Here is a 25,105-nt window from a genome sequence, read left to right on the forward strand (position 1 = left end):
AAAGTATATCGGCGAGCCCGTCTCCAGACGGTCTTGGTTTTTCTCCCTTGTAGGAAAAAGTTACTGTCACAGATCAAAATGGACATCATTTTTGGATTTCTCGTGCCAAATTCACCCATTCCTGAATTTATCAACTCATAAAAAAGTTGGCCTACTAGAGGGTTAACAAGTTAAATACTTTCGCCGTTCGTTGGATTACAAAATGAGATACCAAATGAAAAGGCCCGGCCTTCGCATGTACATAAGCTTTCATTTTTTAATAGGGTTGCCACCTATTTAAAAATTACTATCTTCTATTAAAACGTATAAAGGAAAGTCGATAATCTCAAAAACTACTGAACGGATTTATATGCGATTTTTTAAGTATAATCTGTATTGATAGGAATATTATCTTTAGTACTTTAAATTCCTATATGGTTGCTATCTGTCTAATAAAAGGGTTCGACTTTTAGATGTTCAACAATGTATTAGTTTTTGAGTATGGTTGCCACTTTTTAAAAATCATAAGATCTTCACCGTTTGTTGGAATAAAAACTGAGGTAGCAAGTGAAATGATATGGTCCTTGCATGTGCATTAAGAGTTTTTTTGGGAAGGATCGGGTGCATGAAGGATCTCATAAACAAAACTCATGAGAGCCGTTGGTGCACATTGACACCTGCCATATAACCAAGTGCTTCCTGAAAAGGCCTGACAGGATGGTAGCAAAATTTCATCTCAGACAAAGAAGAATTGATCTACGAGCCCTGGTAGGACTCATTCCCGTAATCACGATATATGGTCACCATAGACATAAGCTGGAGGACGAGAATAGTACAGAAAATTTTCTCTGCCGCTGTGCAGCTTTCGCCAGACTCAGGCGATATATTTTTGGGTCGGATGTACTGAGAATGGAGGAGGTATATTCTCTTTCCCTCAAAAAACTGCTAAAATTCATAAAGGAGTCTGGTAAACTTGTAGATGAGCTGCGAATTCCCACCCCCACCTAAATATCCCTTTCCTCAAAATCCTGTGTCTTGGCCTTAAGCAAAATAGGTGCTTGCCTGGGTGCTTGGAAGAATTCGTTTTTGGTTTTTCCGGCCACTCACAATTTCCTTCCATTCCAAATAGTAATGATTGCTAAAGTAATTAGAAGGAAACATTTTGATAAGCGTAGGGAAAAGTGGAGATTTTTTCTGTTGAGTGGGGATTCTCCAAGAAAGTATGGACCATAACTGCTACCGTTACCACCGGCAGTAGTGAATTTTAGTGGAACCAGTAGGTACGACAGTATTGAATTTATATAGAAGATATTTTATCGCAATCACGTAGTTGTTTTGTGCTACGTCAGCGCCGGTAAAGACATTTAATAACAAATATGTTTACTTATTTATCAAATAAAATAAAAATAAAATTGCAAAATTAAAATACAAAAATGCTGCGGCAATCCTCGAGGCTTGCAAATTTTCCACAAAGTGTTCTGAAAAATCTTCCGCTAAAGCCGGGTCAATTAAGACGTTATATAGCAGACAAATGTTGTCCATCAGGAGCGACTAAAAGCACAAAGACCTCTAAAGATAAACAAGATGCAACGGATTCTGTGTCTCCATTAAAAAATGATGCCTTCAATCCACCAGACTTCCTTCCAATTAAAGCCTACCGGCCACTCTGCGATCCAAATGAGTTGTTCGGGCCGGGTGCGCACAAATGTAAGGAATACAAAAATCCAGAGTATTATGCCTACCATCGATTCTCGTTTTTTGAACTTCAGAATGCCACATTAGAGATTGCTAAATATGCAGAAGGTGGAGTGCTTTACGAAGCTGAAAGTGGATCAGAAGCTGAGGATGAATGTACAGATGGTGATGATGCAGAAGGTGGCATGGAGGTGGCGAAAGATGGCGTGAAGGAGGCAAAGGAGTGTAAAGAGAGCAATGATGAAATGAAAAAGAGAATAGCTAAAATCGGCGAAGTCAAGAAAGCGGTGGATGAAAAGGAGCAAAAGGATAACGAAAATTGTGAGAAGTGAGATTAAGATGTGGATTGAGCGAGCAAAAACGTGTCTAATTTAAATATAATATGTATATTTGTAACCTGTTTTTTTCACATATGTATGTTAAATTTTTGTGTGTGGATGTTTATACATGGCGGAATTATTACTATTATTATTATTGTTATTATTATTACTAGTTTCGCCCCGTTGTCGAAATTCGACCACCTCCATTTTTCATACACTTTCACTTTGTTTGTGTGGCCCTTTTTAGGTCCATGAGCACCTCTTGATCGCCCACGTCACTACTAGTATTAGATGGAGTAATATCTTTTCCGTTAACTAATTTTATAATTCATAGGAGCAGTAGGGAGGAATAGATTTGTATGGGATTTCGTTAGCGTATTAACATATAGATAGGAGATGGTGAAACCAAAGCAGGCATTCATAGGCTTTATTTGTTTATGCGCCATGTTTTTGTATTTGTTATATAAAATATTTAACAATTTTATTGAGATTGAGCCCGATTCTAATGAAAAACTATTGTGGAAAAGTAACAATAATTTATAAAAATATCGTAAAATAATTTCACCATGATTTCATTGTTTTTTTCGAAACTGCGTTTTTCACAGGTTTTGGTAGGATGTAGTAAAATACACCTTCAACCGAAGTTGTATGGCCGGTTGGTCAATGTCTGGTTATCAGTACTTGCCGGTTAAACATCATTATCGACGTTTTCAACATCATGCATATAACATGTGATCGATAAAGCAGCCGTTGCATATGACTGGAGCTTCTACCTCCGGTTAAGCATTGTTATCGACGTATTCGACTCCATTCATATAACAGGGAGTCTGTAACGACGATAATTATGTTTAACCGGAGATTAGTGATAACCAGACATTGAGTAACCGGCCCTACCGGCCCTAAATGTGTTAGTACCAAAAGCGACGTAGTTACACATCATTTTTTAAAAATCCCTACCTGTTTATGATACTCTTTTTAACCTACTTCAAAAAAGGAGGAGGTTATCGATTCGTCGGATGTTTTTTATGTACATACCGAGTGCTTATATTCAATACCCTTTATCTGCAAATTCCACAAGATTCAGCTTCTGATATAAAAATCCACCTAAGAATTAAGTGTCATCGATGCTGTTAATACCAACCAATTTTGTAACCGGAAAATTTTATTACCAAAAAATGTTACCAGTTCTTGTCACCGCGATTCTAGGTACGTTGGTAATGCAGAAAAAGTATTCAGCAATTCAGCTACGAAGATTTGTGGAAAATCTGGCAACGCATATTTCACGGGACAATATTTTGTTACCAGCATATGATTGCCATTGTGCCGTGATTTCGTTTCGAGTTTTGTCAAGTTACTTACAAAGCTTACGATTGCTATAAATTTCGACCCCCTTTTTAAAAATTTTCAGATTTGGTGTCTTCAAACCAAAAACAAAAGCACCAAAAAATGCACCAACAGTGGAGACCAGCTTCGACAGAGCTACCAACGCCAGCGCAAAATTTTTGTCTTAGTATGCGTACATTAGAAAGCCAGTAGAAATCGGTTGTATGCAATTATGAAGAAGGCTTGCTATATGAGTGAATTAGTGTGAACAATTCATGCGTAGTCATGAATTTCCACGAATAAACTCAAATTCCAGCGAATTGCCAGCGAATGTACGTTGTCGTTGTTTTAAGTACATTTCTTGATAAATTTGAAGAGGAATTTTTGTAATGTTTTCAGTCTTGTACATAAATTTTAGTAAACAGACGTGTTGTGCGATACTATTTTCAGCACAAACGGGCTTTTACAAGATGTGCATTTGAATAGAGTCCGACCGATTAATCGGCATCGGCATCGGCATCGGCATCGGTTAGTATCGGCACAAAATTGAGCATCGGCATCGGCATCGGCCTTTTTTCGCCGATTCTTTGCCGATTCTTTGGAATCTCTTTTCAAATGTTCAGGTGAAGCGACAGTCAACATTAAAAAAACATTTGCAGACAGCTCACAAAAATGATTTTTTTATGTTGAAGGTGTTTCACGTTTTTTACATACAAAAGTATGTGCGACAATATTCTTTTATATGGAGAACACTGCCAGCAAAAAAAATTGCCAAAAATTAACCGGATTTTATAGCAGCTTGAAACTTACACTTCATTATACTAGAATAAAATGGTCTACAAAACTGCATACCAAAATTCTGATTAAAAAGTTTGAAATTTTGGCGAAAATAAGCAGAATTTTTCTAATTTTTGTACAAAGTTTGAAATCTGAATTTATATGGTGTTTGTTGTATACCAGCTAGACTTTTATAAAAAATTGAGGCAAAAGAGTGTATTTTAGTACAAAACGAAATGAAATTTTATGTTCCTCAATATTTTTTGCTTAGCACCATATAAAAAAGTGTTTCATGTAATGTACATAAATGTGATATATGTACATATATTTTTACACATACATATGTATGTACAGTGACGAGCAAAACTGTAACATGGTGTGACACTTTTTATTTCAGCCACCGCTATCTTTCCAAGTTCTACCGACTTTCATACTTTTGTTGTATATTCTTATTGGTACACCTGTACTTCATCTTATCATATCTTGTAAGAAGGCTTTAATACTGTTCCATTAATGCATTTATGTATGTTTGAAACATTAATACAGCCATATGCATACAGCAGTAGTACAAGTGTATGATTAAGGTACGCATACGCTCTGAGAAACCACGCGTGTTAAATGGAAATGAAGGTTCATTTATACTGGCATGTATACACAGCAGTAAGCTCATGCCACCAACAGCGATGTCGTATGCGTAAAATTTCTACTGGGAAACGCAAAATAATTCGCTGCTGGCGTCGCAACAGTTCGTTAGCTGCGCACACACGACTTGTATTTGAAAGCCGAGTAGCTCCCAGAGGCTCCCGTGTGCAGAACTGTAGTAGAACAAAGTGCAAGCCGTTTGGCTAAAAAGAACCTTTGATTTTTTGGAATTTTTTGTCCCATTTACTTCTATATAACGAATAAACACAATTTATATTTATATGGAAGAAAACCGTAACATCTTCGATAAAAGAACATAAAAAAATTAAGCGTAACTTTTAGCCATTTAGAACTTGTACTTTCTTCTTCCAGAAATCTAATTAAAAACTAGAAATTTTTGTTGAGTATTATTTTTTTTAATATTACTCAAAAATTTGTTTTTGTTATTTTTTTGGCCTTTATAACAATTATATTCAACAATTTATATTGAGCTCGAGGCCGTTTTAAATGAAAATTTTATTGTGGAAAGCAACAATAATTTGAAAAAATGGTAGAAGTGATAGCTATTTCGGAAATCACCACATTTCCTCATCAGACTTCTTTCAGTAGGATTCGAACCGACGATCCCACTGACTCAGCCAGTTGCCTATGCACCGTGCTAAGTACGCATTGTAAATTATCGTTTGCTTTTTTCCACTATTTTCATTTTTGTTATGCCAAACAATCAAGCGCAGCTATTCCGTTGCAATTCACTTGATCATGTGGTTGTTGGTATTGTTTTCAAATTATTGTTGCTTTCCACAATAAAATTTTCATTTCATAGGTTACTCAAAAATGGAAACTTGGATTTACAAGGTTTGTGTTAAAGAATGAACTATAGTTTTATAAAAAAAATAATTAAAATAAAAAAAAAATATGTTAAAACTGGAATATATCGTATCATTTCGTACAACATTGTCGGGAAGGTACCATTCGACGCAATTCGATCCTAATATTGTTAACCATTTTAAAGTTATAAACAGAAAATTTACATGGGGTATGGTTCTTTTGTGCGAGCAATTACACGGTCGAAAACGCATTAAATCGCCAGTTTTGACTTTTAAAACGTTAGTGTAATATATTATTTAACTAAATTATTCAAATTATTTTGTTATCAAAAAGTGAACAATAGTTCTTGCAGACCAAAAAAAATATCCATCACTAAAAAATTTTGAGCGCAAGGTGGCAGTTCCTTTGGAGAGAAGTCCCAAATTCTTGCTGGGAAAAATTTAGCTAGCCCGAATTTGCAATAATGAAAAAGATGTGATGTGGCACATGGTTGCATTTTTGTCGACGCTAATTTGAATAAAGAAGTTCGTTACATTTAAGAATTTATAAACATTTTTTAATGAAAAAAAATATATATGAGTACATACTTGTTTACTTAATTAATGAAGTTAATTCCAAAGATTTGAAATGTACTCGGCTGAAAAAATTTTATTCGTTATCGGAATGCAATCGCAGTCAGGGTCGATTTAAGAAACCTGACAGTTAGTATGACAAGGAAATTGGAAGGTATGGTAAAGAAAGTCAAAATAACAAGAAATATACTTGTAGAACCTGTTTTTGTCCATCTGAAAGAATTTTAAATGTATTATGTTTGAAATGAAACCCTGGACACCAGCTGACAGGGAAGCTGGCAAATTTCCTCAAATTTGCGTTCGTGCAGAAATTTGCAAGTTTCTCTGCTTGAGAGTTATTCACTACTCTCCGCTATTTAGAGTGTTGGATAATTCTTTGTGGATTTTCGACGAACAAACCTAATGTTCGCGAACTTAAACGAGAAAATGCAAAATGGTGTACTGTGTTGCCACTCTAATTATATTTGATAGCAGTGCTGTCATTTGCTAATTTTCGAGTGAAGTGTTTCGGAGTGATTTGGAAGGAAAAGTGAAGTGATTATCGTAGTGACTATTTCGAAACAAAATTATGGCCGTTGCGTTAATCGACTTAATTTATTTATTGATTGGTTAATCGATAATTTTTTATATTAAGGTATTTAAATAAACAAGCATATGCACCGATTCCAAATATTTATTAGGGTTTTTTTAGTAATATTTTGCGAAAAGTTGCGTTACAATTTATTAAAAATTGGTTTCCTATGTTCTTTTGTATGTATTTAATAACCAGATGCGCCGGCACAACTTGAGCCGCCGGCGTCGCCACCACCGCCGATTATTTCTAAGATTGACGACGCCGCCGCCGCTATATCGATCGGCGTAAACCTCTACTATGTGCTACAACATTGAAAAATCAAAGTTTGTTTATTCGCTATTATCCGAAAATGTCTTGTCGCTCTCTTTGTCGCGTCTCTATGTTCTTTGCCTAAATAAAGGAGTTTTAAAGTAAAATTCTTTATTTGAACAATTAGTTGTATGCAGGGACCGAACATAACAGTTATTGATGAAAACTGTCATTGAAAAACTCACTATGAGGGAAATGATCTACAACTAAGTGATACATACCAATCGATTTATTTTTTCACCGAGAATCAAATTTGAGAATAAATTTTTACTGTAATTATTTTGTTTAAATTAAAAAAAGTAACAATTATTTTTGATTTTTATTTTATAAATCCAAAATAAAATAAAAGCCTTCAATTACCGTCATCTAAGATACATAATTTAAAAATCACCAATAACTGGTATTTGCAGATTATTTAGATAAAAATAAAAAATAAATTTTTGATTTATAAAATAAAAATCAGAAAAAACTGTTATTTTAGTAGTATAGTGATCCCGTCTTTGTCATTTCCACTTTAAACTTTCTGCTGATAATAAGTGAAAAAGTGCGACCTCTAATGTTGCTAGCTGCAAAAATGAAGGAGTTAAGTACAACGCCAAATCTCATATCTGAATAATCTGTTATATGTTAGATATATGTTGCAGTGCTCCGTGTTCTCCGGTTCCGACAAACGATAAGTATATTATAAAAAGGCACCCGATTACCTTATTTCAGTCGGATACCTCGAAAAATTCTCGCTACATAAACGGGTATTCGGTTGCCAAACCACCCCCGTCCCAGAAATGAGTTGTGCGCTGGGTTTCTAACCCACCACGTTAAAAGAGGCTCCAATGAACGAGCGTCTAGCCACAATCCCTATCAAAGCGAGAGAGGGATGAAGCGGCCAATGATCTCTTCTATGAACCCTTGGAGCGAACATGCGAGCGTTGTCTCCACGACGAAACGTCTTACAACGGTCTGAGGTTGATCAACTTCGCCGGAACATGGTAGTATGCAGTACTAGGTCCAAGCATAAAAAGATCCATCAAGCTAAGTGGCTGTCCCAGGTCGGTTTTTTGGTTTGAGAAATTTATTTCTTGACTTTATTTTTTTCTTAAAACTTTCACCTGAGGGCACAACAGTGAAAATTTTCACATTTTCTTCGAAACCTATTTTCGCAATTTGGCAAACTCCAAATTGATTTTAGACCCACGGTTTCTTCTACAAATTTGCTTAGAATTACATGTAGAATCCTCCTACGACCCGCCCTAATACACATATACAGGTACTGACGATGATTTTTGTTAAATATTTGCATGATTTTAAAGCTACAATTTTTTGTTAGTTTCCTATAAAAATATGGTTCATACTTTAACCAAAACCATATAAATTAAACTTTATGCAGTGCCTAGAAAAATTAAAAAAAATTTCATTAAAGTTTTGAACTTTTTAATCTGATGCAGTTTTGTAAAATGCAGTTTTGTAAAATTAATAATTAATACAATAAAGTGCAAGTTTTAAGCGGCTGCAAAATCGGGTTGATTTTTAATATTTTTTTTTGCTGACGGCTTTTGCGTGTTTTTTCATATACAAGTGCCATTTATAAAAACTAGCGTGGCTTATGTTTTAATTTTCTTTACAAATGATCTTGCGCATTTGCTTCCATAAGAAATTCATCCTTGTATGCAAAAAAGTACAAAAACCCCACACCGCCACAAAAAAAAAATCTCAAAAAGTAGCGCCATTAAATTTTCACTTTATTAAACTAGTCCCCAGTTTCACCAATAAATTTTAAAATTTATCAGACTGTTAAAATTTAAAATGCAAATTTTTCCGAAAAAATTTAATAATTTTAAAATTTAACAGGCTGATAAATTTAAAATTGGTGGGTGCAACCGGGCATAAAATTATTAAATTTACAAAATTGCATACTCAATAAAATCTAAAAAAATCTGAGTAAAAAGCGCAAATTTTTTATGAAAATTTGTTAAATTTTTCTAAACTCTGAATAAAGTTTGAAAGTTTGTGGTTAAAGCATATTTTTATGAAAAAATAACTCGCAAATTTTAACTTTAATAACCTTGCAAATATTTAACAAAAATCACCAAGTACTCACCACTGCTCCTCACTCTAGGTGTCAACCGTTAAAAGTTTAATAAAGCTTTATTTCTAAAATACTCTTGAAGACGGTTACCTTCAGTTTAAAAGCTTAAGTGCAATTTAGCGAGAGTTTCCATAAAACATTGCAATGTGGGTGTCGAACGAAAGAATTAATCCAATATGCTTTTGAAGGGAGTTGCCACCAATCAAATCAAATTAAGTTTAGTTAAATAGTTAATATATGTAACATATTTACACCAAATTACCTTAAACACTTTTTCGTTTCACGCCCTATTGTAGTACTTTACTTAAACAAAATATATACACTGGGAGCCGAAATAATAGACTCGCCTCTACAAATATGATTTCCAAAAGTCAACGGTATTTTGTAGCCACTTGAAACTTGTATTTGATCTTACTAAAATTTGATAGGCTATGAAACTGCATACTTAAAAAAATGTTCTAAAAATTCTGAATAAAAAGTTTTATATTTCTGTTGAAATATTGTTGAATTTTTATAATTTTTTACAAAGTTTGAAATTTAGATTTATATGTAGTTTATTGCATAACCAGCTATTCTTAAAAAAAAAACAAATATCAAACATTAAATAACCCAGAGAATTAAAGCCATAACTTGCCAAAATATGGAGAGTCTAATTTTTCTGCCACCCACCTATACTGGTGGTGGGTGCTACCCCATGCAATTATTAACATCTTCCTTCTGTTTATACCAATATTATGTAACTGCTTTCTGATACTGTGGACTATCCAAATTAAATGAAAAAGTAAATCTTTTTGCTGCAATCTTAAAAAATATAAAGTCATTTATTAATTCATTTTTTTTTGTTTTTTTCTTGTATGCCATGTAAAAATTGCAAGTTGCACTTAATTGCTAAATTCTTAAAAGTGAGAACATGTTGAATATAAAAAATGCAAAATTATTATGCTGATGATTAATGATTAGTAAAAATCTAGTTACTTGAAGATTTGTTAGTCACAAATATGTTATACATACATATAAAAAACACAGTGTTAAAAAGCATTTCAAAACGATACAAAGAATGAATACATATAAAACATATAACATAAGATAATGAGTTAATAAAGCCTGGAGTTTTTAAGAAAAATTAATGCTCCTTTTTAAATATTACGTATGTATGTAGCTTGAGTGTAATGATAGTTTGAATCACAACTTAATAGACATGAGTAAGTAAGTAAGTAGTTGTGTTTGCCTAGATATCCGGTAAATATATATATAAATGTTGGTTTTAATTTGCGTTTATAAGTTTTTATGTACATATGTATGTAGTAAGTGTGTAGACTTGTATGCAATTGTATGTATGTATAATCAATCTCATTTCTCTTTTCACGTTATTGTTTCACATTCACGTTCGTATGTTCTTGCAAAAAAGCGTAGTATTTAAAAGCATTTGCTAGTGCGTGATTAGTGGGTTTGCGGGTAGCGCGCGCGCCTAAAGGTATGCAAACGTTGTTGCTGCGTAAGCAAAAAAGCGTCAGTTAAAGTGTAGATACTCCCAAATCCCTATAAAATGCTAAAACAGTTGCAAAAAAACATCAATTCAACTAGAAAAAATCTTCACTACCGCAAAGTTGGTTAGTTCATTAATACTATCGAGAAATAAAATGCAAAAAAAACACTAAGAACTAAACTAAAGTCTATGTTAATGCCGTTACTGATGGCGGCTTTGTCAAATCATAGTCCATTATACGTAAGCTAGGGTCTGTCATCAGATCGTTACTGACTGTTGATCACACAATACTCCTGAATATTCTCTACTGCTCCCCATTCTTGGTTGCTCTATTTCACTGCCGCTTTTTTTTCTAAATTCATTTTTAGCTACATATCTATTCTACTCATTCGTTTGCATTTTTCGTCCTGCCCACTTCTATATAAATCCTTGTTCAAATTAATACTTTTTGTTTTCGCTGTAAGTAAGTATCTGTGGTTTTTGTTATTTTCGCATATTCTATTACCATGTGGATTTGCCATTTCCACCACTGCTAGAGCCACTACCGCTGCTAGAGAAGAGCGTTTGCAAACGTCTGCTTCCACCGCGTAGTCCGCTGCGTAGTCCATTTTCATCACGTCCGCCGCTTCGCTCGTCGGAACCGCTATTGCTGCCATCGTAGCTATTGAGCCCACTGCCGCCACCATTCCGTCCTTTGATGCTGCCGCCACTGCTACTAGTGCTGGCGCTACTTAATAGCCGCAAGCTGCTGCGCGACAATGTATCGTCGTCGTCATTGTCCAGCTGGTTAAGCAGTTGTTCGGTGGCGCTCAAGCGTCCGGCATCGCCACGTAGTGAAATGGTGCTGCTGCGTCCGCCCTTGCCGCTGGCGTTGGTGATTTTCGTAGATATGATGCTGCGCATGCCCGTTGTGCCACTGCTGCCATCGAGTAGGAGCGGCGAGTGTATGACTTGTGCTTGTACCGTCGCGCTTGCCGGTTGGGTTATGACAATTTGCGGCAGCGTGGTGCGTTCGATCGTTTGGCGCGTGCTGCCATCGCGCAGTTCCTTCAATGTGGAAATATCACGCTGTTGGGCGTATACGCTACCGCTGGGTGCGCGCGTCAATATTGTAGGCGGATGTGAAACCACTGTGGCGTGAACGCTGTGCCCGAGCGTGCGGGTGGGCAGCGTTTGTGAGAGCAGCAGCGCTTGTTCGTTGGTCAAGCGTTCTTGTGATTGTTGCACTTGAGAACGCAACTGCTGTTGTTGCTGTTGGCGTTGCTGTTGCTGCTGCTGCAATTGTACCAATTGTTCCTGCTGTTCTTGCTGCTGTTGCTGTTGTTGCTTGTACTGCTGCTGGAACTGCTCCATTAGTTGCTGGGCCTGAGCGCGTGCCTGTGCCTCCGCTTGAATGCGCGCCTGCAATTCGGCGTCGCTTTGGACCTGCGCCATAGCTTCGGCATGCGCCTTAGCCTGCGCTTGCAGTTGCGCCTCAGCGAGCGCCTGCGCTTCGGCATATGAGGCGGCCTGAGCTTGGGCTTCGGCGATGGCTTGTGCTTGAATTTGCGACTGCAGAGCCTCGTAGCTGTTGTAGCGCGATGAAGAAGCAGTTGCCGAGGCAGAGGTAGATGATCGAGAGCGTTCGTCAACTAGTTGCTTGGAGACTACGGCGTTGAAGCCGTTGATGTCGTCAGCGGTGTACTCAACAACACGACGGGTGCCATCTGGCTCAACGAGAGAGTACTGGAAAGTGAAAACTCGAAATTATATTCAGGGCAGTGTCCACATTTTGCCACAAGTTCACTCACCTGTCCTTGCACCAAATCCCCATCACGCTTCTCCTCCTGCTGCTTCTCATCGCCAGTCAGCGTGTCGCGCACATCATAAGCGAAGCTATACTGCGGATGGCTGTCATAGTCCTCGGATGAGTCGGTGGTGGTGTCAGTTTGCTCCTGCGAATCACGGTCCTGTTGCTGTTGTTGCTGCTGCTGGGTAATTGATGACTTCTGTTGCTGCTGCAGCTGCGAAAAATCGATCGCTTGCAGGTGGGAATACGAGGCGCGCACAACATGGCACGACAACAGGCAAACACCGAGTATGTAGTAAAACTGGAATAGAGAAGAGGAGCAGCGAAAATTTTGTTAGTTAATTTTGCATATGACTGACAACCGAGCATTTGTAAATAGCTGTATATGTGCGCATGAAAGAGTGTAGCTGAAACATTGTCCATCTAAAATTTATTGTTGCATGCAACAGTCTGCCAGTAGTGCATATCACTCTATTTTGTGTAGGTAATTTTACTTCGCTCACAACACTTCTGGGAAATTAGCAATTGCCATTTTGATGACGAGAATGTAGAGTGCAAATGAGTGAGTCAGTAAAAGAGAAAGCTTAATGAAATCGTAAATATTTTATAGACAAACTAGCAGTAGGTTTTATACGTGTGCACAGAAACCTGCAGTTTATGCAAACGTATATTTAGTATAATGCTGAAGTAGCCAGAAGTTAAAAAATGCCCTCTCGGACAGAGACTTCGCAAAGAGTCTTCAAAACTTAATATATCACTAATGCCATGGGGGTGTTATTGAGTCTGCTGCAATCGCAGTTGGATAATTCTAAAGCTGAGCAATATCCTGAATTAAAACCGCAAAATTATCAGTTGGTAAACACAAGTAATTCCTGATTCCTCAGACAAAGAAATTACTTAAAAACGGGATCCGTATATTGGCAAGCGGTTGAACATTCCAAATTTGTAATTGAGCAGATATACTTCAACAAATTTCATCGAGTTCTTGGGGTATCAGGTCTGCATAAGAACTACTGATTTATCTAAAGCACACAGATGAATAAAATTAGCTTCATATAATTCATATGAAATAAAAAATTCTTGCTTTCGCTACAGTAGGCACTTTGACGCGGTGAGGGAGCTTAGCTGCATCGCCATATAGAGCCCTTCAGGATCTGGGAACGCGGATGATGTGCCGACGTATACGCCAGCCCATTCGCGGCTCCGGCCATGAGCGAACACCGACCAAAATCTGCTTACCCCCTAATCCAGGTAGGTATGCGTCCGCTATAAGGAATGCTGTTTCTGGCGAGTGTCTGAAAGGGTGAATCCAAGGAGTGTGAGAAGGTGCGAAATAGGGATGGTAAACAAACCTTAGCGCAATATAATAAATATCATATAATTGTTGGATGCCGTGGTCGACTCTACTGACCGGGAAAATAAGCGAATAACACGGGCCAAAGAAGTAGTGGAGGTGGTATCTCAGACAACGACTGGCCTCCAGCGGTAGCATTAAGGATGCGCAGGTGACGGTAAGCTTTTTTTAGTCGTACTCGAAAATTCGTTTAGCAAAAATTCGGTATTATACCTTTCAGTCAACATTCCATTGTGAATGTTGTATTTAATAAGCACACCAACTAAATGTGTTTTAAATTTGTAGCTTAAAATATGCAAACAAATTCCGACTCTTCCGACTCTTCCACTCAAAATGAATGGGCTACAAAACTAAGTACTCCAAATTTTTTTAAAAATTCGGATCAAAAAGCTAGATATTTTGATGAAATTTTTAACCGACTTCACAAAAAGGAGGAAGGTTATCAATTCGTCGGAATATTTTTTTATTTATTTTTATGTATGTTACCGCATAACTTTGGACCACTTTCACCGAATTCTATAATTATTTTTTTAAAGGAAAGGTGTTACCTCACAGGTGGTCCCATTCAAATTTAGTTTAAATCCGATCATTCGATAAGTTTCTATATGAGAATTGATGTCGGTTTTGTTTTTTGCTTACAAATTATTTGTTTTTTTAATTTTTTCAAATTCTGTGCCTTTTCTAGAAAAAATTTAAGTAATAAAAAATTTAAAAATTAACCCTTAAATGCATGACTTGCTAGTAATTTCTAGTTAGAATGAGAGATGGTAGTGCAGAAAGACATAAAAAAATAATAAAAATATTTCAAAACTCAAAATCGTCCTTTAATCCTAAGGATAATGGTTTGTGGCCAAATGACTACATAGTGAACATTTTTTAAGATATTTGAGGCAAATACATTTCAATTAAATTCAAATGAAAGTTCTTAAAGCAGTTGGTTTTTTTTATTCAAGCATGACGCAACTCCGCATTTGTCGCCTTTCGTGCGACTGAACCCCTAGCATTCAGGATATTTGCATTGAATTTTAGCTTCCACATACTCAGGCCAGTGTCCAATTTCATCCCGGCGAATATCTTGTGGTATATGTTGCGCTGGTTCTTTTTTCTATTCTGCTTGGATGGCAGGCTCAATGATATTAGACCTCCCACGTTTTGGCGCGATGTTGATTTAACTCAAACATTGGGAATATTACATCTACAGTTTTGTGTTGCTTTTGATTTTATCTTCTTATAAATATCTCAGAATGAGTTTCAACAAAGGAGGAGATGGGAGTAACACATTTGTTGTCTTTTCAGACAACTGACGTTATGTCAACTCCATCCATTATCGTGATATATACGTGATTGTTACTACGCTCCACCGTTATCTCTTGTCAAAGCAATAATTAAACCGGTCTAAAATATCTGGCTACCCAAGTTCCAGCAATTGTTCTTCATCACTTCTATGTATGTATATGTAAATTTTACTATCCACACTATCCATATGTATGTATGTATATGTAAATTTTATGATATTATTATTTTCTACACCATTGTTCAACAATATCTCATCCAATTCATTTATATTGTTGCTAGTAACATGCTGCTGAAACATTTACTTGCAATGTATTTCCATATCGCTGTCAATTGGACAATTTGCAGACATAAATTTTATTTCGGACAAGTAAGCAGCAAAGAAAAGGGAAAATTTCTACTCAGAAATAAATATTCGTCAACAGAGATTTATGTATGTGTGCGAATTATTCAATTTCCCTCGCACTTTATTGAACCGTTATCAGTGAGGGAATGACTAAATACTTGCATTGTAAAATATTTATGTGGGACGCTACGTTGTAAAACGTATGCAACCATACGTACATATGTGAATTAGGCATATGACTTTTCAACTTTCAGATTTAATGTACATGGTATCATGCAATGAGTTTATGTGTATGTATATATGAAACCGGGGTGTGATCTTAATTTAAGAATACACAATCCACATGCGGATTCCGGAGGAAATCTTACATGTGAAGTGATGGTCTATTGGCTAAAATCGGAATTACACTAACTTATTGTCATCGTATTTTTGGAAAAAAAATTTTTTTTTAAGGTTTAGATAATTCATTCGTTTCCGCCGTTAAAATGTTAGAAAAATAGTTGCTAAAATAGTTGTCATAGCAACTACTACCAACGTCGACCTAGAGCCGTTATTATACATACGAGAGCGAAAGTTTAAAGCTCAATTGCTTCCAGTCTGCCAATTTATATGCGGTGCATGGCATGATGTTTGGTTCTGACCACTGTTTTTTAAGACACTAGGTAAAAGAAGAACCCGCTAATATTAAGCAGATGTGTAGTAATCCGCGCTATAGCGGAATCCAACGTTGTCAGATTTTCGTAAAATCTACGAAAATGCGATCACTCAACCTGATTCGCTGCGAACGGATGCATTCAAAGTATATGCCTTGAAAATTCGGAGGGAGGTTTTTTGACAAATTGACACAAAAATATTATTTTTGTTGTTTTTTTTTCACGATTTCTAAGCGTCGAGTAATAGGTACGAATTTCCACAAAAAAAAGTGATACGCCTAATGTACATACATTTGTATGTACATACTATATATGTATATAAATGTGATATGAAAGTATGTGATCGAATGTCCTGTAAAATATAACTACAAAGTTGCTGTAGCCCAGCGAATGCATGTTGGTGCGATGCCAATGATTTATAGTTGGGGTGTGGGAAAAATAGAGGGCGAGTGTGCAACAATGGAAATATGACACAATATGCAATGGCTGCTAGTATGTACGTGTGAAGGGAGAGCTTTTAAAGAAAATTTTATTTTTATTGAACACAATATTTTGTTATAAAATCGAATTTAATTTTAGTGCAACTGGATCAATAGGTATAATTTTTGAGAAATGGAGACCAGAATATCCAAATATTTTTTTACCTACTTTTTCAAAACAATAAATAAGCTAGTAAAAATGCATGCGGTCCTTTTTTGGTGAAGCTTGCTCGTAAAATGAATTTCCCGGCGAGAAACAGAACCTTTGTGTCAGTGAAGCAGCTGTTGGAAGTGTGCAGGTGTCGCCAAAAACTTTCTTGATCTTGGTTGAGGACGATTGAATCGAGCTCAATTAAGGGTAGTGAAATTAATAGGCTTTGCAGATGATGTGGTAATTTTTGTAATCGGTTATTACCACCTGCGGTGAGCAACATCATGGAAGAAACTCTAAAAGCTTAAACAGACGGCAGCGTTGATCCGGATTAACTCGGACTAAATTCGGATCAACTGCAGTTAATTCCCGAGTTGATCCGGAAATTGCGTTTTTTGGATGTCTAGGGTTAAGAAGATCAATCCATCTGCTTAAAGTTGCGAGTATTTTTCAGCCAGAAGTGTTTGCTACCGCAGAAGGCTCTCGCCTTTTAAGGCCGACTTAGGAGTGCAGAATCCTTTGGATAATAAGAGTTAGTCGTCATTTTGAAGTAGACTTCGCTACACTCCCGGTTATGTAACATTGATGGTTATACATTCGCTTCAATTTACGACCTCATTTGACCCCGTATCGTAAAAATATTTAGAGAAATTGTTTTTCTTCAGAAATCGGGTCAAAGCAAAGTGCCTGCCTGTCGCATAGCCTAACTAATGGGGTCCGCATACGATCCTACAAGAATACTCCACCTAGACCGGACGTTTCGAGGCTGGTATTTTCCGGTTGCTACCCATGTCGGACTTCCGCGTATCAAATACGACAAATTCTGTAGAAGATTTAAAGGTGAAAACGAAGAGCAAATTATTTTGCAGATGCCCGGCTTTAATAAGGAGCAGATATACCACTCTAAGAGCATAAGATAGAGATCTGGTTCATATATGCCTTCACAACATATTAAATTCTATCAACGACGCTGGTTAATTTAACCCATCTGAAGTGTTTGGAATTTAATCCTTCCTATAATGTTTTGGGTAATTTTCACCCAATAATAGAATTTAGTCAGTTTTAAGAAAAAAAATATTGAGTTCAGTTAATATTTATTTATCATAGGCAAATACTTTATTGGCAAGTGCTGTATGCTTTCCGGTTCAAAGTTACCCTTAAATACTAAATAATAATTTGGGTCAAAATGACCCAGAAACACTGTGGGTGCATGGAAAATAAAAACACTTTTATTTTTGGCAAATCCATAGCTGATTATGCTTTTAACGAATAGACAACGCCGCATTTTCTTTAAAATTGCCCAACTCTTTAATTAAAGAATTATTTCATGAAAATTGGGGCATTTTGACCCAAACATTGCAAAAGGTTTAAACGTGCGTAATCATCCGAGGTTTATATTATCAAAACTGAATATAGTCATTTCTGAATACCGGTAAATCTAATTAGAACTCAGTACTTTTAAGTATCTATGTATTCAACTTTTAATACTGATAACTTTGAATCGATCCTGAGTACATGTATCAAAGTGATGACTGAAACAGAGTAATTTGAGTACTGAGTTGGGTGTTCGATTAATCGACTTTTATCCAAAACCGGTTTTCGAGTTATTCGAAAAATTGCAATTTGAGAAAAAACTGGTTGCCGATTTTGAAATTAAGAAAAACCGGATGAACATAGTTTTTACACAGTGAGAACGCTTGGCTTGGTATGAAGTCAAGACCAAAATTACAATAAAATTATTAATAGATAGTAAATATAACTTTTAGAAAGGAGCAAAGCAAAATAAATTCAAAGTTTTTTTTTAAATGTAACGTCTTATTTTAAGATTAAAAAAAAAAACGCCTACAGGTTTCCGAAAAACCCGGTGGGAACCGGTTTGGAAAAACCGAGTCAATCAGCCTAATATTCTGTACTTTCAGGTTCTTTTAAGTTCTGAATACTTTGGGGCTCTTATGTGAGTACTGAGTATCACGGAGTACTCAGTATCGGGTATTGTCGATCCTTTTGAGAATCCAGTACTTTTGGTGTCGATATTGCGCAGCACTACTTAATTGCTTCTTGAGCGTAAAGTTTTTTTTACACAGATCCACCTTTACCATACCTGGTTTCTCAAGTACATATTGCTAAAGAAAATTATTATTTATCCAAGAATATATGTACAAAAGAAAGAGAGCAACTGAATTCACGTACCCGTTTCATTATTATTCCTTCGATCGCAGCTCTCTCCACTAGGCTATTTTATATTAATTGCTTTAAGTTGTTTGAAATTGGATACAATACTTCTGCTTGCTTTATTTTTTACTTTTTTTTTGCTATTGCTTCGACACTGCCAAAGGATAATCAAACTGATATAGAGAATCAATCCTTGGAGGCACACTTTGTTGCACGTACACTTGTCGAATGGCACTTTGTCAAGAGACGCACACCCAACTGTTGTCCAAGAATGCAATAAAACTTTTGATGACTTCTAAGAACTTGCCAACAGCTTTTATAGTTCGTCACTTGGTTACTTCTAGTATGTGTCACAGAAATAAAAAATTTGCTCGACTTTGCCAAATAAAAGACATAAAAAAAAACAACAAAAAAAAATAAAGATATAACGAAAATAAACTAAAACTAAATTACGCCGCCTAGTACTACTCAGTGACCGAAATGCTCTGAGTTACGCGTAACTGATATCCCCTATGCACTAAGAAGAACTTTCAAATCTTTTCAAGTTAAAATTACTTATGACCTTAGAGCATTTGTCGCACAAAGAACCGGATGTATGTACTACTTATATGCGCACACAAATTTGTATGTGTGTGTGTGTGTACTGTTGATTTTGGACGACATTCAAGCCTGGCAACTATGCTTCGCTGCTTCAGCATCAGCTTCATCTTCTCCATGCAGCGGAAGATTTGGCATTAGTGCCGAGGTGTGATTTTTTCGGCCGCCGGCATTCACTTACTTGCGTCTCAAATTTTGTCAAAAATTCGCAAGATGCAACTGAAGGGCAGCAGTGCGTGCTGATGAATTGTTGAAATGTTTTAACTAAATTGTTGTTTAGCGGACATTTGATTTGCTAACTTTATTTAGTAACAAAGAGTAAATAGAGCTCAAATTCACTTTGTTAAATATTTGAAAAGCATTTATTTTAGCCTGAGTTTGTAAAAAACGATGGTTCGGACACTCTTTGCAAGAATATACAGTACAACGTTGCAGTTGTTGAATGGGGTTGATTTAAGGTAGTGTACAAACCTATCTAAATTATATAAAAAAAATTACAAAATTAAAAATTAAAACCAATATTTGGCTGTTTCACAATTTGTAAATCATTTGGCTGGGATTCTTCTCCACACAATTGGAACGGCAGATGGCATAACTACTTGGACGCTTGCTATTGCCTTCGGCAATGAAATGATTTCCAGTCCGGGGCTAGTTCTTGGGTGCAGCGATAATGCGGTTGAAGATAATCGAAGCGCCGGGAGCCGATGGCATAATGACAGCGTTCTATTTATTTATGTTAAAGAATATATTCCACTATTGTATAAGTTTCGAAGACATAGTTATAATTCACAGTTGATCACATGAGTCAAATATCCCATCAGTCACAATGAAATGCCCCACTTATTGTTTCTAGCACAATAAAAAAGATATCCTCACCCTGAATTCGAGCGCATTGTTCAATTGCTGGAAAATTTAAAAGCACTTAAAGGTACGTTCATAGAGAGAGCGGAGCCGGGTCGAGCTAAGTGTGTTATGAAACTTGCCGACTGGATAGCTATGTATGAAATTTTGTGCCGTGTTTCGTGACGAAGCGAAGGCGTATCACAACTGCCCGTGTGCATCTGGCTTGTCCCGGAGCTTCAGTGTGATATACGTAGGTTCATGAAGCAGCTATGATAACCTCGTCACGGCCTAAATCCATGGCCTGTCACAAGTTAAAAAAAAATTTATTTACATGCACACTAGGGTTCAAGAAAATCGCCGTATATTTACAAGACCTCAGATTAAGCAAAAAAAAAAAGTTCTAAATGCAAAGTGGGGGAACAGGAAACCCTGAAGCTTTGCGGCGGAGTTGTAATTTTTAGCCACTCTTCACCCTCCCTCCATGACTTTACGGTTGTTACTAAAGTCCCATCACAAATATCAACAACCGATTTTCAGACCAAAAGCAAAATTTAGTAATTCATTTTATTGAGTCTTAATACTAAGTACCAAATTTACAATAATATTCCTCATCTTAAACATATGTACGTTAAAAAGAAATTAAAAAAACTAGTGACAGAAAAATATAGTATGCACCTGGGTTAAGATTTCGCAGTTTAAATAAGAGCAAAAGAAATAGTGGGAAATTTTCAAAGTATGTAATTGAGTATGTTATATGATCGATTTAAGAGTAAGTAATGTAGTCAATAATAGCAAGGAAAACAAAAGTCTGTAGCGTAAATATCAAAATGAAGGCAATATAAAGAAAAAAAAAGAGAACTTACAGCGTTAACTGGATCCGTTGAAGGCCTTCGACGACTCCGCTCACTGCAAACGCCAGCATCTGTAATTAATTTAGGGTCGCTCTACCTGCAATTTTTTTTTTTACTGTGTTTTTTTTTTTTTTTGTGTGCTCGCTAATATGTATCACTATTCTCTTCAGTTCAGTTCAGTTTCTTTAAAATATTTTTTCGTTTAATTTGTTTTCTATTATTCTTTACTTTTCACTCTCGTACCATAGATTATTACCTTTTCTCTTCTAGCGCTTTATATTATTTCTGTCACTTGATTTTCTTTTACACTACTTTTTCTAGCAAAAAAACTTTAATTATAATTCACAATTTTAATTCTTATCGAAACAAGATTCGCTTTACTAAAGTAGCTAATTATTATGTTTAAAAGGAAACTCACTACTTTAAATTAATTTTTCAACACAATTCTTCGTAAAATTTAACTTTATCCAATTCAGAGGAAAAAAAAACGGGGTGCTATGATCGAGTTTGTACGCGGAACTACTGACAAAGTACATAGGTTAGTTTCTGTTCTTTTCTTCTTCTCTCTAACTATGGTAGGCAGCCACGTGAAATAGGGAATTTATGTTAGGCATTTACATACATGCAAAGAATTATAATTTTCGAACTAGTTTAGAGCGAAATAGGATAAGTGGTGTATTTGTTTTATTTATTATTATTAAAGTTTTTTTTTTTTCTTACAAATCTAAATAGATGAAGGCGCGTTTCTGTTCGAAAAACATGGTATGCTACTTTTCAGTCTCAACTATACTTGGCAAATGCAGTTTTAAACAAAACTTTTAAACAATTCGGAAAAGAAAAAAAATTATATTTCCTATAATTTTGATGAAACACGCAGACTGATAAGCACAACTGAAAGCTATGTTTTCGGCTTAGACGTGTGCCTAGCAAGTCTGAGTGGTTTTTATACCTTTCATGAGCATGAAATGGTATTATAACTTTGGTCCGATGTTTGTAAGTACCAGAACAAAAAGAGATAGACCCATTAAAATGTATACTTATATGATCAGAACGTCGAGCTGAGTTGATTTATCCATGTCCGTCTGTCCGTCTGTCCGTCTGTCCGTCTGTTTGTATGCAATCTAGTCTCTCAGTTTTCGAGATATCCGGATCAAATTTGGTAGGTGGGTGTATTTTTATAATGTATTAATCATTTGTCGGAACCGGAAGAATCGGACCACTATAACATATAGCTCCCATACAACTGATTGTTCAGATATGAGATTATTCGTTATAACTTCTCCATTTATGCCGCTACGAACATGAAATTTTGCAGCACTTGCACCCATTATCAACAGAATGCTTACAGTGAAAATTACAAAGATCGGGTCACTATAACCTATAGCTCCCATACAACTGATTGTTCAGATATAAAATTTTCCGTTATAACTCCTCCATTTATAAAGCTGGGAACAGGAAATTCCGCACTGTTTTCAATAATTATCAACAGAAAACTTACAGTGAAAATTAAAAAGATCGGATAACTATAACCTATAGCTCCCATACAACTGATTGTTCAGATATGAGATTTTTCGTTATAATTCATCCATTTATTTAGCTAGGACCATGAAATTTCGCGCTGTTTTCACTCATTATCAGCAGAAGACTTACAGTGAAAATAACGAAGATCGGGTCACTATAACCTGCAGCCCCCATACAACTGATTGTTCAGATATGAGGTCTTTTATCATATCTCCTCCATTTATGCAGCTAGGAACATGAAATTTCGCACCATTTTCACTCATTATTAACAGAATACGTACAGTGAAAATAACAAGGATCGGGTGACTACAACATATATCTTCCATACATCTGATTGTTCAGATATGGGATTTTACTGTAAAACTCCTTTATTTGAACAGCTAAAACCGATAAATTTCGTAAGATATTTTATAAATAATAATACAAAGTCTACTGAGAAAATCGTCAAAATCTATGCTGTATAAGCTTTATCTCCTATAGCACTGATTGTTCAGATACCAGTTTTTGCGATATATCTCCTTTATGTAGGAAACTAAACCCAATAAATTGTGTTACCGCTTTACATACCGATCACATAGCAGTGAAAATCACTTAGATTGGTGCCATATAAAGTATATCTTCCATACCTGTGGTTGTTTAGATGCGATTTTTTATATAAGTATGTAACTCCTCTATCGATGTATGCAGATGTATTCAAAATCAGTAATCTGTCAAACTAAAATTTGCAGATGTTCATGAAAGGTATGAAGCCTTCGGCATAGCCGAAGACAGCGCTGCTCTTACTTGTTTTTGTGTGTTTTCGTTGCGAATATATTCTTTAGTAATCGCTCCGTGAAATTAGCTGTATTGCAAATTGCTAGAAGCTGGCCATGCTGCCGGGAATTTTCCTTTGTTGCAGCCTTATGTGGATTTTAAGCAAAAAAAAAATAAACTTTTCTTTTTATAAGAAAACTTTATTGCGAAGACTGCTGCTGCTACGTTGGACGCCAAATCGGAAAAGAAAGATGTTGAAGACAGATTTCCACAGGAAACCTAATTCAGCTGGTTCTGCAAGCAATTAACCCTTGTAAGCTCCCTCAGTTACATTTTTATGCTTGACATTTTTTAATGTCTTTCGCGTGATACCAAGCAATTCTACCGGTTTCTTCGTCTTTTAATTGGTACATGTGGTTACCTTTTATATTTAAGACTTCGGCTTTTATAAAGACAGGGGCAAATTTGGCGGTGAACTTTTTAGTGGCATCGCTTAACACGAAATTTCGCCGATATACTTTTTGGCCTATTTCAAACTTTAGCAACCTACTTCTAAGGTTATACCTTTTCGCCGAATTTTCGAAGGCTATATGAATATTGTCTAAAACTTGCGCGCGCACGAGTTTTAGCCTATCATCTCTATTTACTACAAGTGAAGCTTTCAAGTCGAGCTACAGCAAGCTTTCTCAGAAGCATTTTGGAACTGAAAACAAGATGCCTATCAAAATTATCAAATAAGTAACGAGTTTTTCAACTAATCTTTTGGACGGAATTGAGCAAATACTTTTGCCGCTTTTCATTGACGTTAAGTTTAAGTTAAGCAGTCGAGTCCATGCGAGAAGCTCCGCTCTGCCTCGTACAGTGTGGGCACCTGGACGTTTGCTTCGCTCCGCATTTCTTCGTTCGGTAACGCTCGGATTCCTGTGTGAACACACGCTAAGTCGTTAATTGAAATGCCATTTAAATAAAGATTCAGGGTTTGGTTCTGCTAAAATGAGTACATCAAACCGAAGATCGCTCTGGGGTTCCTAATTCGGCATACAATGACCTCCACATTACCGCCTTTTGGAACCCGCTCAGCGTACTGAACCAAAGACATATATAAATACTATGTCATCAAAAGGGTCTATGTGCTGCAACTAGTGTTCGTCCGATACCACCATCTACTCGATGCCTGTACTAATTAAAGCTATCGATGAGAATACTCGATGCTACTCAAAGTATCGCTAGGAAATACTCAAATCCTCCCCTAATTAAGTACGACTTTTGTTCTGCACTTTCGTGCGATCTTTTAGGTTTAACCCTAGCAAAATCGAATAGTTCACATCTTGAATCGTTTTTTTTTTTCAAAACCCACAACATGGACCTATTTTTCTTTGACTTTCCCAAATTGAGAAAACAAGTAAATACTTGCACTTTGTACTCGATAACTACAATGTCTCTTTAGTGCTTCAGAGGTTTCAATGATTTCCTTGATTTTATATTTTCGTGAAATAAGACTCTCAGGAAAAAGCAAAAAATGTTAAGTATTTCCAGAATGTCACTTTTAGGTGGAAAATAATTTTTTACTTAAATAGATTATTTCTCCAAAAGTGGTCAAATGGCATACTAACGGGTGATTTTTTTGAGGTTAGGATTTTCATGCATTAGTATTTGACAGATCACGTGGGATTTCAGACATGGTGTCAAAGAGAAAGATGCTCAGTATGCTTTGA

At 36.1% G+C, this 25,105-nt stretch overlaps 2 protein-coding genes across 2 annotated transcripts; one reads left to right on the top strand and one right to left on the bottom strand.

Annotated features, from left to right (window-relative positions):
• Positions 1-1,412: 1,412 nt before the first annotated feature.
• On the top strand, positions 1,413-2,006 carry LOC118741802. Its single transcript, XM_036473777.1, has one exon. The coding sequence runs from the start codon at positions 1,413-1,415 to the stop codon at positions 2,004-2,006; it is 594 nt and encodes a 197-aa protein (XP_036329670.1).
• Positions 2,007-10,212: 8,206 nt separating this feature from the next.
• Positions 10,213-12,687, bottom strand: LOC118741803 (ras-interacting protein RIP3; the record flags this gene model as incomplete). Its single annotated transcript, XM_036473778.1, has 2 exons — positions 10,213-12,313; positions 12,379-12,687. Coding segments are annotated over 2 exons (1,533 nt in total), but the record flags the coding sequence as incomplete, so codon positions are not given.
• Positions 12,688-25,105: the final 12,418 nt, after the last annotated feature.

The sequence above is a fragment of the Rhagoletis pomonella genome, unplaced genomic scaffold (genome assembly GCF_013731165.1).
Source record: "Rhagoletis pomonella isolate Grant_MI unplaced genomic scaffold, Rhpom_1.0 Rhpom_scaffold_00006, whole genome shotgun sequence".
NCBI lineage: Eukaryota > Metazoa > Arthropoda > Insecta > Diptera > Tephritidae > Rhagoletis > Rhagoletis pomonella.